The sequence below is a fragment of the Arachis ipaensis genome, chromosome B2 (genome assembly GCF_059453495.1).
Source record: "Arachis ipaensis isolate K30076 ecotype BB chromosome B2, ASM5945349v1, whole genome shotgun sequence".
In the NCBI taxonomy this organism is placed as follows: Eukaryota; Viridiplantae; Streptophyta; class Magnoliopsida; order Fabales; family Fabaceae; genus Arachis; species Arachis ipaensis.
In genome coordinates this window covers 1,488,445-1,506,497 of record NC_142437.1, presented here as the reverse complement: position 1 = coordinate 1,506,497, position 18,053 = coordinate 1,488,445, and the positions used below count along the sequence as shown (strand labels likewise).

Below are 18,053 nucleotides of genomic sequence, written 5' to 3'. Positions count from 1 at the left end.
TCTCTTATTGTAATTTTGATAATATATCACGAGAAAGCATGTATTCACTTGTAACAAGAAGATACAATCACATTTATTTTGGGGTAAAATTTGATTGAGGTGGAATAGACGAGTCAATGATGATGATTGATATGAAGGTAAAGACGTTTTGATTTTCGACATTAAGTACAAAAGAAAAGAGCATAGCTCATTAGTCTGATAAATAAGTTCGGGAGTTTGAATTTTAACTTGTGCATATAGTAATTTATTTACTTAGTCAAAGATAAAATCTTAAATGGAATTTAGACAAATTAATGCTTAGTTTGTCAAGATGAAAAATGACATGAAAAACTTAAAAGAAAAATACAAATTCAAAAATTGAGGACATAGAAAACTGAATTTTTAAAACTAACATTTCTAAGACCGGAGATGGAAATTTTATTTCTTTCTAAAAATATTATCATTTAACTTCTTAAATTCTAAATTTACTCCTCAATTCCCATATTTGTTTTAAACTAAACAAGTAAACATAATACTAAGATAGACATAACTTAGTCAAATATATTTTACATCAAACACAATAAAAAAAACTTAATTTAGTCTCTATCTTTTAGTCTGTCTTCATCTCCCTTCCAAATACAGCCTAAAAAAACATAAAATAGCCCAGAATCTAGTAGTACAAAAATATTGCAGCTGTTTTTATCCCAATCAATCTATGAAGTTTGATCCCAAAATGTTTCCTCAAGAAGTTCCTAATTCCCTATTCAAGTAGTCAATAAACATTCTCTTTGCACTGTCTGCATCCGAAGGAGGTGGTGGCCCGCTTAAACTTGTTTGGCCCGTAAGTTTGATGAAGGTTCGCCGCATCCTGCGAAGCTCCGGCAGCCCAACTGGCCTTGAAATATTGATAGTAGGCAAGTCTTTCCCCACAGAAATACCAACAAGAGGTCCACCAAGAGCTTGTGATTGCGCCTCTGCTATAGTGTTTGTCACCTCCTGTGTTGCCTTGTCCAACTCATACAGAGAATTCGCATCCGAAAAACGACTTGTCTGAGTCGCAATAGTAGGCTGCAATATCTTGACATCCCTGGTTTTGGAATCCACCTTCTTGGTCAAGTATGAAACAGCATCCAGAATGGCAGCAGAAGACTTGTCTATTCCATCTCTGTGAGGCCATAGCTCAAACAACGGCGCATCCCACCGGTTTCTGCTATCAGGTCTCTCAAACCTCCTCACCAAATCATCAAAGATAGTATCATTGTAACTAGCTTCGCCTTTCTCCCTGCGCTCCTCGTTCCACTTCCTACAATTGTTTTCCTCCACGTCACAGTAAACAACACAGTATCTAATCCCCGCTGCACGAGCCAAACACCATAACTCGTATCGATAACCCTTGATGCTATTCAAAGAGTCCACTATAATGATATTATCTTTGGCCACGGATCTATCCACTTCAGAGCGAAGCACTCCTCTCAGATTCTTCTCAGACGGCATATTTGCATAGCTCTCATTGCGATCAAGATGAAAGGAAGCTTCATCAATGATCCTCACTTGGTACTTCACTTCGGATTCTTTGAGAGATTCAGCTAGACAGAGTGCTGCTTTCGATTTGCCACTGCATGGTTGCCCGCAGATCACAACCAATGCCATTCCGGTCAGAAATTACCTCTCTTCAATGATCTGCAGCATAATAACAATCGATCCAGTTTAATTTTGATACTCTTAACAGTTTCAATGAAATTATTTCCATTCCTTTCAATTTCTCCACTAGAATACATGCATACAGATTAAATTCCGAGGATTAATGGACAGCGTTATTTGCAAATCAAGTGTAACAATCCAAAACAATTATCGAAGAAGAGACGATAGCATCATCTGAAAAGAACAAAATGAGAATTGAAGGATAAAATATATGATTCGCATTCAGCAAACAATAACAAGAATAAGAACTAACCGCAGGGGCGAAAGGTGAAGAGGGAGGCGGTGTATCGAAGGAGCGATGCGAGATATTTGATTTGATTTAGCAGAAAAGAGATGAAAGAGATTAAGAATCAGAAAAAAGAAAGAGAAAGGGAAAGTGAAACCCTAGAGACTCAGATTCGCGGGTTAAACTATTCAGTATTCGCAGCTCATACTCCTATTGCTCCCGAAAATATTTTCGTTTGAATTTTATATGCACTTCTAATCTTCTATCGCATTTTAAGAATATAACTGAATACTGAAATTAATAATAATACGTGACAACTTTTGAAATTTACAGGGTTTCTATTATATTTTATTTTATTTTATCACGTATTCTAACCAATTTTATTTGGTGATGAAGCAAATTTTTTTTTTTTTTACTGAGCTCGTCTATTTGAATATTCTCCATTTTTATGCTTATTTTGACCATTTTATCCAACAATAATTTTCAAATGATGATAGTACTTGTTATCTTTTGAACTGAATATGAAAATAGTAATCTGATGTGATGTTAAAGAACTAATTTTCATACAGGTACACTTGATTACCATTGAATAATACAATCATCTGCTACCTAAGTTTTAAAGACTATAGTTTACAGAAGAGAAAAAACAAAAGTACATGAATGGAAGAACATCTTGGTTTCTATACATGTTGGTTTCTCATTGACTTATCTGCACAATGAACATCTTCAATCCAAGCAACAATGTTGAATGCTAAGCCTTCTAAAACTCTTGAGTAGCTTTCTAGTATTGCTTTTCCTACATCCTGCACAACATCACTTTCATTAGCCTATTAGGTGTTTGTCAAATTGTCTAGCTCAGTTTCATCTTGTTCCTTTTTTACGATTCTACCTTTTCTTCAGGGTACATTGAAAAATCAATATATCTTGACAATTAGTTGCTAGATACATCCATCTTTCAATGATGTTCAAATTGACAAATATTTTAATTCGAAGAAAGTATATACCATGACTCAATACCAGAATGAAGGCAATGGTGAGTTGAAGTAGCAACCAACCACTTTTCAGTGCATATTATATTATGAATTTGAACATAGTTAAACTCACCTGATTGTATTGAATTTTGCATGTGTCCAAGGAAGTCTGTGAAAGTTCAGGATATCTTTGCTTCAAGCAGAACAACAAAGTCTCAGCTTTCTCAGCTAACAAAAAGTTCTTGTCTTTGCGGTCGGTTTCGGCCATGAGATCCTTCACTTTGTTCCATGATGATTTTGAGTTGCTTAAACAAGCCTTTCGCCGCCATGTGTACATCGAAGATTCAACCCTGTCTGCCAGCTCAAGTGCTTCATGTTCAGAGCTTATTTTAAGGCAATCAAGAAGGTGATCAGGTGAGAATTTGTCTGCAGAAGACATATAGCGGTAAACTGTGTCCCCTAGGCATGCTCTTCCACTCTGAACAAATTGATGATAAAAAAGTCAAATAAAATGAAATGGAAATGCATTCTCATGTACTCAATGTGTATAGAAGATTTTGTTGGTTTATTTTTGCTAGTGTCATGCATTTGTAGATGTAACCCTTTATGCCAAATGTAGTTCTAAGTAACTTCCAAAGAAGGCCAAAAGATAATTGACATGAAAATTTAACTGTTTGTCCTTGATAGTGTCTTTATCTATTTTTCTACTATTAAACATAGCTCTTGAAGAAACAAAGTTGCATTATTGCCATCAGGATCAAATTTAGTGAACTCTCAATAAATTATATGTGAACAATGAGGACTAACCTTGGGAAGATTTGCCATGTATGTCTCAGGGATAACCATCTCTGCTAGAACACTGCTATTTATTGCCATGGCTGCTTTATGAATTTGATTTGCACAATCTCTTTTCTCAATCAAGTGCTTCCTTGACTTATCAGAGAGGCCACCAGGGTGAACACAGGGAACTGGCAACCACCATTTCTCGTCTTTCCTTTGAACAACCACCCTTCGAAACGATCCGGCACGTGACCGAGACGAATTCCCCGACATACTCCCTTGTTCCGCATACCAAAATTCAGTATCCTTGAAACTATCCAATATTTCCTGTCAAAATATAAAAAACATTGTTCATAACCTTAAAAATGTTGGGAGGAAAACATTGTTGTCAAACACAAGAAGCAAATTCAAGGTGTATTTTCTTACCATAAGCAATGTGTCAAGTTTCTGTAAAGCTGGAAGGTTGATATAAATATCTGATCTTGGTCTGCTTGTCATCATCTGGGACACATAACCAGATGTAAAAAACATTGTTCATATCCTTGAATTGTACACTCTGTAGGTATAGATGGTAAAGTGCACATAAAAGGTTCATTATGATAAAGGATTAACTTTAGTTTCAACTAATTTAGCAGATATCAGATACTAACGGTTGGTTGAGAAAAGAGAAAAAAGAAATGAAAATATAACTATAGTTCACCTCTACAATTGTGCCATCATCTAAGCATTGTGCAGTTGGAGCAAATTCAACAATGTAATCACAGAGAGATAGAAGACAATTCATTTCTCTTTTCCACATGGCCTTCTTCTCAGCCTTCAGAGGCTCCAACTTCAGGTTTTGTCCAAAAACAGTTGCTGCAGAATTTTCCCAACCAAAAACATGTTTAGTGGAAGAAAAACAATAACATTTACCAAAGTAAGATATTGCCTCTATTAAAGATATTTATTACCATAAAGGTTAGTAATGGAGTTTGAGATTGTAACTGCAGTGCATACACCTTTTCCACCACCAGACATGTCTTCCCCCAATAGAAGCTTTGCAAATCTTTCCTTCATCATTTCAAGCTCTGCAAGTGACCACACAATTGAGCTAATTTCTACAAAACTAAACTTCTTCATAGATAAATATATTTTAGTTTATGAAATTATACCAAAATTTTGTTTTAGTCCATGAAAAGGTGTAGTTTGTTTTTAAGTCCCCAATTTTAGAAAAATGTGCATACCTGGTCTTAGTCCCTGAATTATGCTGTGACAGGGACAAAAATAAGAAATATAAGTTTTTGAGGTTTCTTTTTAAGGATCATTTATGATAATTTTATGCAAATCTTTCCTTCATTATCATTTCAAGCCTCTGCAAATATAACAAATTTATGAAAAATGTGTGTAGTTAATCTTAGTCCCTAAATAATATCTGTGACAAGGACCATAATAATATTAAAGAAATGTAGACTAAAACCAACCAAAAATATTTTTCATAGAAGTTTAACAAAAAGTTGTGTAAACCAACCTGACTCCAGCAGATCAAGATCATCAGATTTACTATCTAGTGAATGCATCCTCTTCTTCATTCCTCCAAGACTTGAAAGAGCAGCTCCATGATGATGACTAGACTCGGTTCTCATGGTGGCGGCGGCAATCCACCGAGAAGGCGGCGAAGGTTGAAGATCACTACTAGCAAAACTATGATTGTCATCAACAGGCTCTAATGATGACAAGTTTGAGGCCTCTGAGTTACTCCTACAATATGCAAATGAATCACCACTGAATGGAGAGTATTCAGTACTTTGATCATTTTGATCCATAGAAGAAGTTGATTGCTGATACCCCAAATCAGAACTTTCATCAAAATTTGATGAATTTTCCATATCTAAATCCAAAAACTTAATCTATGCTCAATTTTTCTCAATACCCTGCAAATACATAATCATGAAAGTTGAGTCATATTTTGAGTTTGTAGTGTGTCATACTATGATATAAAAGCTTAGCATAAAAAATTTACATTGCAATCAAAGCTATATAAACAAAACAAAACAAAAAAGGAAAAAAGGTGCTATATTAAAAGAAAAAGGTGACAACATGTATGTTCATGACTTGTTTATACAAAAAAGCAAAAGCTAACAAAGAATGTTCCTGCTATAAGAGACCTAAAAATAATTCAGCTGTAGAATGCAGTAAAGTGTATGTGAATAAAGCATTGTCTGGTTTGAGAACTTTGTGAGAATGAACATTGATTAAAAAAAAAAAAGAGTTAAAAAAAAATTTTAAACTTCAAGACCAATAATAATTAAACCGTTGGAACAAAAGCATTAAAAATAATTAAAAAGCAACGGTCCCCAACATTCTTTTTCATGTTACCTTTTATTTTTTCAATTTATTTGTGCTTGGTTTTGAATTTGAAACTGTAGCTTAGATAAACATCATTTGAAACAGTTCCCTCCTCAGTGATTGTGCCTTTATTTATCCAGAATAAGAAAGCAAGCTTTGTTTCAAGGACTCAGAAGCTAAGAAACCAAAGAAAGAAGAAAAAGCTAGTAGCAGATATGTCCAAAATCATTGTATAGGAGCAGAATAAGACATAAAATGTGATTATATGTATGATTAGACATAACATTAAATACTATTCTAATCTTGTTTGCATTGGTTACAAGTACTCATTATTATAACGTGTAAAACAGAACATATATTTAAGAGTTATATTTTTATGGGCTTATACAAAATTATCATAATTTTTTTTTGGTAATAATAATAATAACAAGAATAATGAATTTTTAATTACATTTTATTATCTAAGACTAGCTGTAAATTGTTTTTGGTTGCCACAGTATTCTCTAGTCCGATAGGGTAAGGACTAATTCGTCAGTCATCACGGATTTGAACTCTATTTAAGAATTTGTCACTAGCCAATAGATTACTATATGCACAAAACGGAATTTGAACCTTCGATACTTGCTTAAACAGACGAGTCATGAGTGAGTTGATCACTCGACCAACCGAAGTTGATTAAATTAGCTGTAAATTGATTGCATTATTTTGTACTTTGACCTGAATCACTAATTGTTTAGGTAGTTGATAATATTAAATGTTTTTTGTCGGTTTTCTTAACTCTTATTTTATTATTACTCTTTTTAAGTTTTAACTTGTGTGAAATTTACCATGCAAGATTCTCTTCATTTCCCAGGCTATAAAACACTATTATAAATTTATAATACGCCGGTTTTTCAGATAGGATAAAGATGAATTAACAAGGATTTATGGTCAACAAAACAGGTTGATGAGTTATGGGTGAAGATTGAATGAAATGGCTGCATGTGAACCATATGAACTAGAAATCAAGATGCTCAATTTACACATATCAATGATTCTCTAATATTTTAATAGCTTTCAATACTCATTTATTTCCCCTAGTACATACATAGTACATTCATCTTAATACAAAAATCCACCTTAACAAAAAAAAAAGAGCCTTTATACATATTATTTTATTTTTTTAACAAAATAATCAATTAATAATTAGAATAATTAAAGTAGAATAATCAAATATATTATAATTAAATAATCAAATACTTTTACTAACATAATCAAATTCTTTTTATGAACACTAAATATATTCCTATAATAATTGATTAGTAGCTGACATTTTGTATGTTATATATATATATATATACTAAAAATTAATTATCATACATACTAAATACATCTTAAAATATTAAATATACATTAAAAACTTATAAATAATATACGTAAATAAATATAAATAAATGTGATTAATTTGATATTATATATAAATAAATATATGTAAATAAGTCAATCTTTGTGTGAATAAGTCATTCTTGTTTAAAGTAATATATATATATTAGTTGTCTGTATCTAATAATTTATATTTATGAAAAAAAAATAAAAAAACCTATCTAAGCTTGAAACTAATATTTAGAAAATAGGATCCCAGTGGCTATTTTCTATTTTGTTGGTTGAAATTTAATAGTACTAAAGTAGCTGGCCTATATAATTGTATAAGTAAGGGTTAGTTAGAAAGGCATTCATGTGAACAATTATTGTTATTATTTTTAGGGTTTGGGAGGCACAAAGATGTTCAAAGACGTGCAACCCACATTTCTCAAAATATTGTCTTCATTTGGCTCAATGCTGCTGGATGAGAAATTAACAGTCTAACAACCTACAATGAAATTACGGTATTCACTACCTCAATATATTAAAAATCAAAACTATTTAATATAGCATGCACGTATAGGGATGTTTCAACATTATGTTTAATTAAATTAATTAAATATTAGTATGTGTAACAAACAAGGAAAAGGATAAAATATATCGGTAGAAGTATATTTGTCAGATCTCGAATTTAGTAAAAAAAAATTTATCAGAAAATGAATAGAAGATAAATTTTTTTAATTTTCTAATATATTTTTATTTATTTAGTTTATTGGTTCCTCTATTATTAGTGATTTTTGGATTTTTTTTGGAAGTACATTTAAAATTAATTGTGATGCTAACTATTCTGGCAATGGTGTTTGTGTTGGTTTTGCTTGTGTTTGCAGAGATTGGAAGGAAAGGTATCAATAATGCTATTTGGAAACAATTGAGAGTCATAGTATTTTGTAAGGAGAGTTATTTGTTATTTAGAGAAGCTTTTTTTTAGTTTGGAACTCGAGACAAAGAAATATTATATATGAGACAGACTATGTGAAGGTCTTTATTATTGTCAATAATGTACATAATTGCTCTTGTTTTATTGATCCTTTGATGTTGAAAATCCGAGATATCATGTCTTAGAAATAACGTGCTGATCTCCGGTTGATCTTGAGAAATACAAATACAATAGCACATATCATGACAAAGACGATAATGAGAATTCTTTTTCTCAAGTAGAACTTTCATTGTCTTAAAAAAAATTTGAAAGTAGTATCCAGTAAAACTACTTTCTTTTTTGTTTGTTTTTCCTTTTTTAGTTGTTGTTTGTTTCTTTTTCTGTCACCAGAAAAAAATTATTGGTTATTTTTGTAGTTTTATGATTTCAATTGAGAGTGAACTTCTATTTCTTTAATTTCATATTAGATTTTGTATCACTTTTTTAAAGTAATGCAATTACCTTCACTTAAAAGAAAAAGATAAAATATATAAATTAAAGTGTTATAATCATACATGATTTATTAATTAGTTGAAGGCTAGAAGCTGTTAATTTATTATTATTATTATTATTATTATCTACACGTAGTCACGTGCTATACAAATCGAAAACTAGTCACATAATTCCCTAGCTAATAAAGAAACTAAAGAGGATATTACCCTTGAAAATAATCTAATTATAATGTGTTGTTAATTGCATGAATTTTGAGATACCAAAGATGAAAGTCAAATATTTTAATTATTAATGTAAAAGTATAGAGTTGAAATATCTTAGTTATAAAAACTCAAAACAAATTAAGGACATTACATGAGTCTTGAAGCACGTGTTCAAACTGGTAATTTATAAATAAGGCTAAGTAAGATAAGTTATGTCTGTTTTTTACTGATTTTCTTTAGTTACTAAACATTTTCGATTTATAAAAATTAACAAATAGTAGCAGCCATTATAGTTTCTATCAAAATTAAATGATAATCTTAATTTCTCTTTATTACTTTCTCTTTAATTAGAACTCTTTTTATTACAGAAAAGCAATACTTTCCACCATGATATTGTCCTCCATAGCTTCATAAAAGAACCAACAATTGAATTTGTTTCTTTCTTCGGAGCAATGAATTCTTTCCCCATCACATTCGCATACTCATAATTTTCTTTCTGCAAAAAATTAAATACTAATTAATTGTTGATTTTCATTTCGATAATTAAATTCAACACACAAAAAATAAAAGCAGAATTAAATTTATTATTACATTTGCAAAGAATTTTAATCCAATCTTTATCTGTCCTTGGTATGTGTCATCTTCAAGGACCACATTATATGGAGCTGGTTTTATTTCTATATGTCCTTCTTTAATTCCTTCAGTGATTAATCCACCTATGTAAACCCTGCTTTGTAGGAAAATGAATTCAAAATAAGATTCATAAATATGAAATTATATAGAGATAAGAAGACCACTAAACAACTAATTTCACAATATATATCTTACAAAGAACGAAAAAAAAAACAATAATTAATGAATTAAGTGTTAACATTTGTTAATAAATTACTTATGAGTAAGGTTTCTCTATATATATATGACGAGAATATTAGGAAAAAAAAATGCCCAAATTTATAGTTTCTATCTTGCCCAAAATATAAAGTCAGATCTAAAAAGTTAAAAATTTATTTAATAAAGGTAGTTTCTTTTACTCGATTTTATAGAGGTTGCACACGAGTCATAACCACAGAGATTTGGTTCTGCTTATTTGAATAAGTAATCGATTTTTGAAATATCTCTTATTATCTTTCCACTCATTTAAAAGGGGATCTAAACATATTCTAAAGATAAAGGAGACGTTCACCTATCAACAAAGGTAGAACTACTCTAAATGTAACACCCTAATACTTTTAAACTGAGATTAACTTTATCTGGATTATATTTAGTAGGTGATATTCTGAAATCTATGTGAAATTTTGTTTCTTTTTAAAACAAATATGAAATAATTTATATAAAAAAAATTTGAATAACTAGTCTTTATTAGAAGAGTTACTAGTTGAAAAATATACGTGAATCTAAGAATACTAACATGAAAAACCAGTGTGCTAAACTATGAAGGCACAACAATGACAAGCTTTACTCATACCAAATAAAAAAGAAAACATCATAGTTACAATTGCAATCAGTCAAAAAGGATAAAACAAAACACATAGGAAATCCTAATTCTCTTATTTTGTTTAACTATGGCTAAAACAATCGCATATTCTTCCTTCTTAAAGTAAACGTTTAATGTTTTGTATCTACATCCTCGGTAGCTTGCTCCTACTAGTGCACCTGTCTTTTCACCTCAACTGTATTGCTTCGTACTGCATCGTTCCTGAAGATGGTACGGATAGAGGGGTGAGAAACAAAAGTTTCTCAGTAGTTTTTATCTATATGGTGTCATCGTATCCATCCCCAGCCACTCCGAGTTTTTAAAGTAAAAACAGTGATGATGCAATGTTGTTCAATTATTATTTTCAAAAGTCTTGATTAGTCGGAGTGGTGTGACTTTTAGATGCTTCTCATTTACTTATGTTATGACATGTGTAATGCATACAAAATGCCTATAGCGTTAAAACATATAAATGTAAACTCACAAACCTTGGTATGATGTTCTCATAGGCCATAAAGCGAGGCAAAATAAATAATAAACAAGAGAACAATAGTAACATTGGCATAGAAAAGTCAAATAGAATAGATCTTAATAAAATAAAGACATTAACGAATATCATAGATTTCAAAAAGGAACTTTGGATAAAAGAATGATCTTTGAATGCAATAATAAACATAATCATAAATCAAAAAAGATAAAAGAAGAACAATCATGATCACACTTTCATTGTACTTTTCATTACTTTTTCTCGTAGCTTTTATGGAAGGTATTGAGCTCAAACCGGTATAAAAAGTGGGAATCCCCTTCCCTTACCGAAGGTTCTTATCCCAAACGTTTTGGCGATCACCTTCCCTTACCGAAGGATCATCTCGATCGATCACCTTCCCTTACCGAAGGATCATATCGATATCTTGTCTTTGGGGGTCACCTTCCCTTACCGAAGGATCATTCCCTCAGTTCAATTTACAATCAATATTATTTAGACATACACAAGAAAAGAGTTATATCAACAAATATATCTTATTATATAAAATTGATGGGAGTCCCCTTCCCTTACCGAAGGTTCCCAAAAGTTTGCCGATCACCTTCCCTTACCGAAGGATCATCTCGATTCGATCACCTTCCCTTACCGAAGGATCATCTCGATTCGATCACCTTCCCTTACCGAAGGATCATCTCGATTATCTTGTCTTTGGGGGTCACCTTCCCTTACCGAAGGATCATTCCCTCAGTTCTTTAATGCACATAAGATTGTTATTATAATACATAAAGCGTATGAAGGAAAGAGACATTCTACCATGACATGCAAATAAAGCTAACATCTATGTTCGAAAACATTTAAAACATGACATATAAAAATTAGCACAAAAACCCCCTACCTCGAGTGAAGTTCCGCTAGGTATTCCGATGCAAATAGATGCGCTTTGTTAGTGAAGAGAGACTTGTTTCATGGCTAGACTTTGTGTATACTAGAATGTTTTGTATAGAAAAAGGGTATAGAATGAGAAAGGAAGGATCAAATAGCTCTCGGACATGTGCAGATTATGTTAGGAGGCATTTAGATGAAATCTTCAATCTGGATCGTCACTTTGTGAGCCCTATAACTTTTTCTACGTTTGGAATTTGGAATTAGCTATTAGAGACAAATTTATAGAGAATTGAATGAGCTTTAAAACGAATCTTAAACGAAGTAAATCGGATAACCACAGCTTGAGATATTCCCGAAATACTGTTAGTATATCAGGCTGGCTGATAAGAGCGCGATTTTCTACTCTGAACTCGTAACCGATTTATCTATCTAATTTAATTTGAATTTGATTTTATACTGAACTTAAGGAATAGAGCTAGTATTCTTATCTTTTCATATAACTAAATATCATTCAAATCTAACAAATGTAGAATTAATTATGACTATATTTTAAAAGGTTGTTTTATTGTCGGTTAGAGATTTACTACCACTAGTGCTTTCATATGTTTAAATTTTAAATTCAAATCTTAAATCATTACCATTTTAATTAATTAATTAGTTATTAAATAATGATTTGATTCAAAAAATTGGGATGTTACATTCTCACCCCCTTAAAAAAAGAATTTTGTCCTCAAAATTCGCCTCTTCTAAGAACATACTAATCAATCTCATCTTATCCTAGTAGGTTTTATCTACCTTTTATCTGCCCTTTTTTTTTTATAGGAATATATGATAGTTCCTAACATACATAAGTTCAATCAATCCATACATTCAATCAAATCAAGTAAAGTTACAAAACAGTTTTATTCTCTATTCTCATCATGAACTAACTAAGTGCACTAAATGTGAATTAAACGTTTAAGTTTAATATGATTATATATAAAATAGATTCACATGAAAGATAATTTCATTCATTTTTTTTTTTTCAAACACCAAAGAGGAAGAAAAGAAAAAAAAAAAACTAATCAAGGAAGCTAATGTCCAATCAAGCTAAGTAAAAACATAATAAACAGGGTTCGAAAAAGTAAAGGTAATTAGTCTCATGCAAGTCAGTTGCTTCATTTTTTTTTTTTTTTTTTCTCTGATCAAATAGGACATACTAAATAATCACATAGAGTTTATAAAAATACATGTACTCTTGGCTTAAATGGCTTGCGAGATAGTAGTAATAATTATAAAAATAGAATTTATAAAAAAAACATAAGAATATGCATGTACTCTCGATTACAAAGACTTAAAGATGATGGATTTTGCATATGAAAGAATTTGAATGATTAAAATGTATGCGTATAAAATAAGAAAATAAAGTATAAAACGATAATCATGATAACAAAGACATCATATAACAACATGAAGATGAGAGGATAAATAAAACACATGCTAAGCATATAATGTGACAAAAATATAATTTTCTAGCTTTTTTTTTTTTTTTGAGAATGTCTCACGTGCATTTTGCTATGTCTTTAAGTATGAGTAGAGTGTTCTTAGACAATCTATGTTTTGACCTGTAACACCTATACATTTTGATCACAAAATTACGACAATAAGCCTCAAACAAAACATTTAAGAGCACAATAACTTTTACTATTAGATGATCAAATATTTCTAATCTAATTTCATCACATAGAAAAGATTTCACTGTATAACACTAATTATAACTAAATGGTAATAGATTAATCTTGCAAGCACCCTGTGGGATCAAATTGCTCTGATACCAAAATGTAACACCCTAATACTTTTAAACTGAGATTAACTTTATCTGGATTATATTTAGTAGGTGATATTCTGAAATCTATGTGAAATTTTGTTTCTTTTTAAAACAAATATGAAATAATTTATATAAAAAAAATTTGAATAACTAGTCTTTATTAGAAGAGTTACTAGTTGAAAAATATACGTGAATCTAAGAATACTAACATGAAAAACCAGTGTGCTAAACTATGAAGGCACAACAATGACAAGCTTTACTCATACCAAATAAAAAAGAAAACATCATAGTTACAATTGCAATCAGTCAAAAAGGATAAAACAAAACACATAGGAAATCCTAATTCTCTTATTTTGTTTAACTATGGCTAAAACAATCGCATATTCTTCCTTCTTAAAGTAAACGTTTAATGTTTTGTATCTACATCCTCGGTAGCTTGCTCCTACTAGTGCACCTGTCTTTTCACCTCAACTGTATTGCTTCGTACTGCATCGTTCCTGAAGATGGTACGGATAGAGGGGTGAGAAACAAAAGTTTCTCAGTAGTTTTTATCTATATGGTGTCATCGTATCCATCCCCAGCCACTCCGAGTTTTTAAAGTAAAAACAGTGATGATGCAATGTTGTTCAATTATTATTTTCAAAAGTCTTGATTAGTCGGAGTGGTGTGACTTTTAGATGCTTCTCATTTACTTATGTTATGACATGTGTAATGCATACAAAATGCCTATAGCGTTAAAACATATAAATGTAAACTCACAAACCTTGGTATGATGTTCTCATAGGCCATAAAGCGAGGCAAAATAAATAATAAACAAGAGAACAATAGTAACATTGGCATAGAAAAGTCAAATAGAATAGATCTTAATAAAATAAAGACATTAACGAATATCATAGATTTCAAAAAGGAACTTTGGATAAAAGAATGATCTTTGAATGCAATAATAAACATAATCATAAATCAAAAAAGATAAAAGAAGAACAATCATGATCACACTTTCATTGTACTTTTCATTACTTTTTCTCGTAGCTTTTATGGAAGGTATTGAGCTCAAACCGGTATAAAAAGTGGGAATCCCCTTCCCTTACCGAAGGTTCTTATCCCAAACGTTTTGGCGATCACCTTCCCTTACCGAAGGATCATCTCGATCGATCACCTTCCCTTACCGAAGGATCATATCGATATCTTGTCTTTGGGGGTCACCTTCCCTTACCGAAGGATCATTCCCTCAGTTCAATTTACAATCAATATTATTTAGACATACACAAGAAAAGAGTTATATCAACAAATATATCTTATTATATAAAATTGATGGGAGTCCCCTTCCCTTACCGAAGGTTCCCAAAAGTTTGCCGATCACCTTCCCTTACCGAAGGATCATCTCGATTCGATCACCTTCCCTTACCGAAGGATCATCTCGATTATCTTGTCTTTGGGGGTCACCTTCCCTTACCGAAGGATCATTCCCTCAGTTCTTTAATGCACATAAGATTGTTATTATAATACATAAAGCGTATGAAGGAAAGAGACATTCTACCATGACATGCAAATAAAGCTAACATCTATGTTCGAAAACATTTAAAACATGACATATAAAAATTAGCACAAAAACCCCCTACCTCGAGTGAAGTTCCGCTAGGTATTCCGATGCAAATAGATGCGCTTTGTTAGTGAAGAGAGACTTGTTTCATGGCTAGACTTTGTGTATACTAGAATGTTTTGTATAGAAAAAGGGTATAGAATGAGAAAGGAAGGATCAAATAGCTCTCGGACATGTGCAGATTATGTTAGGAGGCATTTAGATGAAATCTTCAATCTGGATCGTCACTTTGTGAGCCCTATAACTTTTTCTACGTTTGGAATTTGGAATTAGCTATTAGAGACAAATTTATAGAGAATTGAATGAGCTTTAAAACGAATCTTAAACGAAGTAAATCGGATAACCACAGCTTGAGATATTCCCGAAATACTGTTAGTATATCAGGCTGGCTGATAAGAGCGCGATTTTCTACTCTGAACTCGTAACCGATTTATCTATCTAATTTAATTTGAATTTGATTTTATACTGAACTTAAGGAATAGAGCTAGTATTCTTATCTTTTCATATAACTAAATATCATTCAAATCTAACAAATGTAGAATTAATTATGACTATATTTTAAAAGGTTGTTTTATTGTCGGTTAGAGATTTACTACCACTAGTGCTTTCATATGTTTAAATTTTAAATTCAAATCTTAAATCATTACCATTTTAATTAATTAATTAGTTATTAAATAATGATTTGATTCAAAAAATTGGGATGTTACACTAAAGGTAGTAATTTTTTTTAGGTTTAATTACTCTATTGGTCCTTATAGTTTCGTAAAATTTTTAATTAGGTCATGTACTTTTTTTTCTTTTAATTGAGTCCTTGCACCAATTTTTTTTTTTAAATTGGGTCCCTACATTTTTTTTCTTTTATTTGGATCCCTGCACCAAATTTTTTTTAGTTGGGTCCCTATAAAATTAAATCAATTACTGTTAAGAGGGACCTAATTGAAAAAAAATAGTGCAGGGACCCAATTAAAAGAAAAAAAGTATAGGGACCTAATTGAAAATTTTGCGAAATTATAAGGACCAATAGAATAATTAAACTTTTTTTTACTATAAATATACTGACACATATTCAAATGTCAATCTACTAAAAATCTGCTGACACATATTTAGCATTTATTAATTCTAACAATAATTAATAAATATTATATAAAATAAATTCTAATTATTTTTAGTTAAATTTTTTGTTAACATTTTCGATAATACAATACCAATTAAAATTAAAAATTATTACACACTTTTCTATAAAGTTTGTTGTTTGATTTTTAATTTGGTGATTGCTATTATGTCTAAAAGTGTTTACTTAACTTATTAAAAAAATAAAAAATTAATATTTAATTTTAAAAATATAAAAATAAATAATTATTAAATATTTAAAATTTATCATAAAAAATAAATTAAACCAAAATTAGACACCAATTTATAAATACTATAGAATTTACCTTTTAACTTTAAGACATCAAATAAAGAGTAAGAAAAAAATATGCATGAGATGAATTAATTAATTACTTGGCTTCACCCACAAATCCACCATGTCTATAGGGTTTTGTGTCCATGATTGTGCAGTTAAGATAGGTTGAATTTTTATAATCCAAAGATGAGAAATCAAATATGAATTTCTCATTCCACCAAGGTTTCTTATGTTTCCCTGTATCACCATTAATTATTCAGGTTACTATTTAATTAGAATTTAGAATCACTACGGAAATAAAGAAAAATTAATTAATTAAGGTAGTCTAACCTTTTGAAACTTTGCTTCTTTGACATTGACACCCACACTCAATAATAACATAGTAGGAAGGTATTCCTATATAATGCCATAAATTAGTTATAAGCAAAGAAAATTTCTAAATTTGAGTTAAAAGAAAAAGAAATATATACCAACAAGGTTTGTGTGCTTAATTCCTTTAGCATTAACAAGAAGCACTTCAAGAATTCCTGTATTCATTTATGTGTCTATAATTATGCAAATTATTAGAGATAATGAAAATATATGGTAGATGGAAGGGATATATAAGGGTGACACTTTCATAAATCTAAACGTATTATTCAGTTTAATTACTAATAATTCTTCAATCAGTTCCTAAAAAAATATGTATGTTATTAATTAATAATGGTATATTGATTGTTTCATTTAGTAAGAGACTAAGAGTTACTATTTTGTATTTTTGTGTGCATGGGATTTTTCATTTGCATATATAATATATAGTATTTTCAACCAAGTTTTAATTTTTTTTATGGGTGCGGTGTGGGCCAAAAGGCCCAACCAAATTTTAATTTTTTTGGGGCTTTTGTTTCTAGGCTTGGGCTTATTTTGACATTTTAGAACTCTTTGGGCTTTCTAAACGTCCAAAGAAGCCTATCCAAAAAACTACTACCAAAGAAAGAAAAAATAAAAAGAAGAGAGTTATATTCAAATTCAATCTTCATAGTAAATTCTTATTTTAGTCCCTAGATTCACGTGATTACCTATTTTGATCTCCAAGATTTAAAATTATCTATAGTGGTCTTCCACATTCAGGTTCGGGTACCAATTTGGTCTCTCAATCCTTTTCTAGCGATGACTCAACAAATAGAATGCTGAAATGACACCCTTCTTGCTACATGGATGCTGTAATGACTAGCTGATGTAGCAAGATTTGTATTTTGGACCTAATTTGGTCATGAAACCCTAACTTCTGCATCTTTCTCCTCCCCTTCTTCTCCTAACTTATGGAGAGAGAGAGAGAGCCCAAACATTCTAGTATGAGAATACCTCGTGATCATAACATTCCAAGAAACAACATCCTTCAACTTCGTCCTTTTAAAAACCCTATTTGTTGATCCATCTTACTACACTTGACATACATGTCAA

At 30.8% G+C, this 18,053-nt stretch overlaps 3 protein-coding genes across 4 annotated transcripts; all 3 read right to left on the bottom strand.

Annotated features, from left to right (window-relative positions):
• Window positions 1-483: 483 nt before the first annotated feature.
• Window positions 484-2,348, bottom strand: DRL1 (KTI12-like, chromatin associated protein). Its single transcript, XM_016323431.3, has 2 exons — window positions 1,934-2,348; window positions 484-1,659 (listed from the first exon to the last, which is right to left on the bottom strand). The coding sequence occupies exon 2, from the start codon at window positions 1,627-1,629 to the stop codon at window positions 721-723; it is 909 nt and encodes a 302-aa protein (XP_016178917.1). The 5' UTR covers window positions 1,630-1,659; window positions 1,934-2,348; the 3' UTR covers window positions 484-720.
• Window positions 2,349-2,428: 80 nt separating this feature from the next.
• On the bottom strand, window positions 2,429-6,216 carry ROPGEF3 (RHO guanyl-nucleotide exchange factor 3). Of its 2 annotated transcripts, none has more exons than XM_088504505.1 (8): window positions 6,013-6,216; window positions 5,165-5,567; window positions 4,608-4,724; window positions 4,358-4,512; window positions 4,084-4,158; window positions 3,685-3,984; window positions 3,011-3,355; window positions 2,429-2,709 (listed from the first exon to the last, which is right to left on the bottom strand). In XM_088504505.1, exons 2-8 carry the CDS (start codon window positions 5,520-5,522, stop codon window positions 2,587-2,589), a joined length of 1,473 nt encoding a protein of 490 aa, XP_088360631.1. In that variant the 5' UTR covers window positions 5,523-5,567; window positions 6,013-6,216; the 3' UTR covers window positions 2,429-2,586. The 2 variants fall into 2 exon arrangements, with proteins under 2 accessions (XP_088360631.1, XP_016178911.1); XM_016323425.3 differs by lacking the exon at window positions 6,013-6,216 and adding an exon at window positions 5,802-5,890.
• A 3,082-nt stretch (window positions 6,217-9,298) lies between these two features.
• Window positions 9,299-17,147, bottom strand: LOC148572782 (Calcium-dependent lipid-binding (CaLB domain) family protein). Its single transcript, XM_088504769.1, has 5 exons — window positions 17,081-17,147; window positions 16,941-17,006; window positions 16,709-16,847; window positions 9,547-9,682; window positions 9,299-9,451 (listed from the first exon to the last, which is right to left on the bottom strand). The coding sequence occupies exons 1-5, from the start codon at window positions 17,145-17,147 to the stop codon at window positions 9,299-9,301; spliced, it is 561 nt and encodes a 186-aa protein (XP_088360895.1).
• Between the last annotated feature and the right edge of the window lie 906 nt (window positions 17,148-18,053).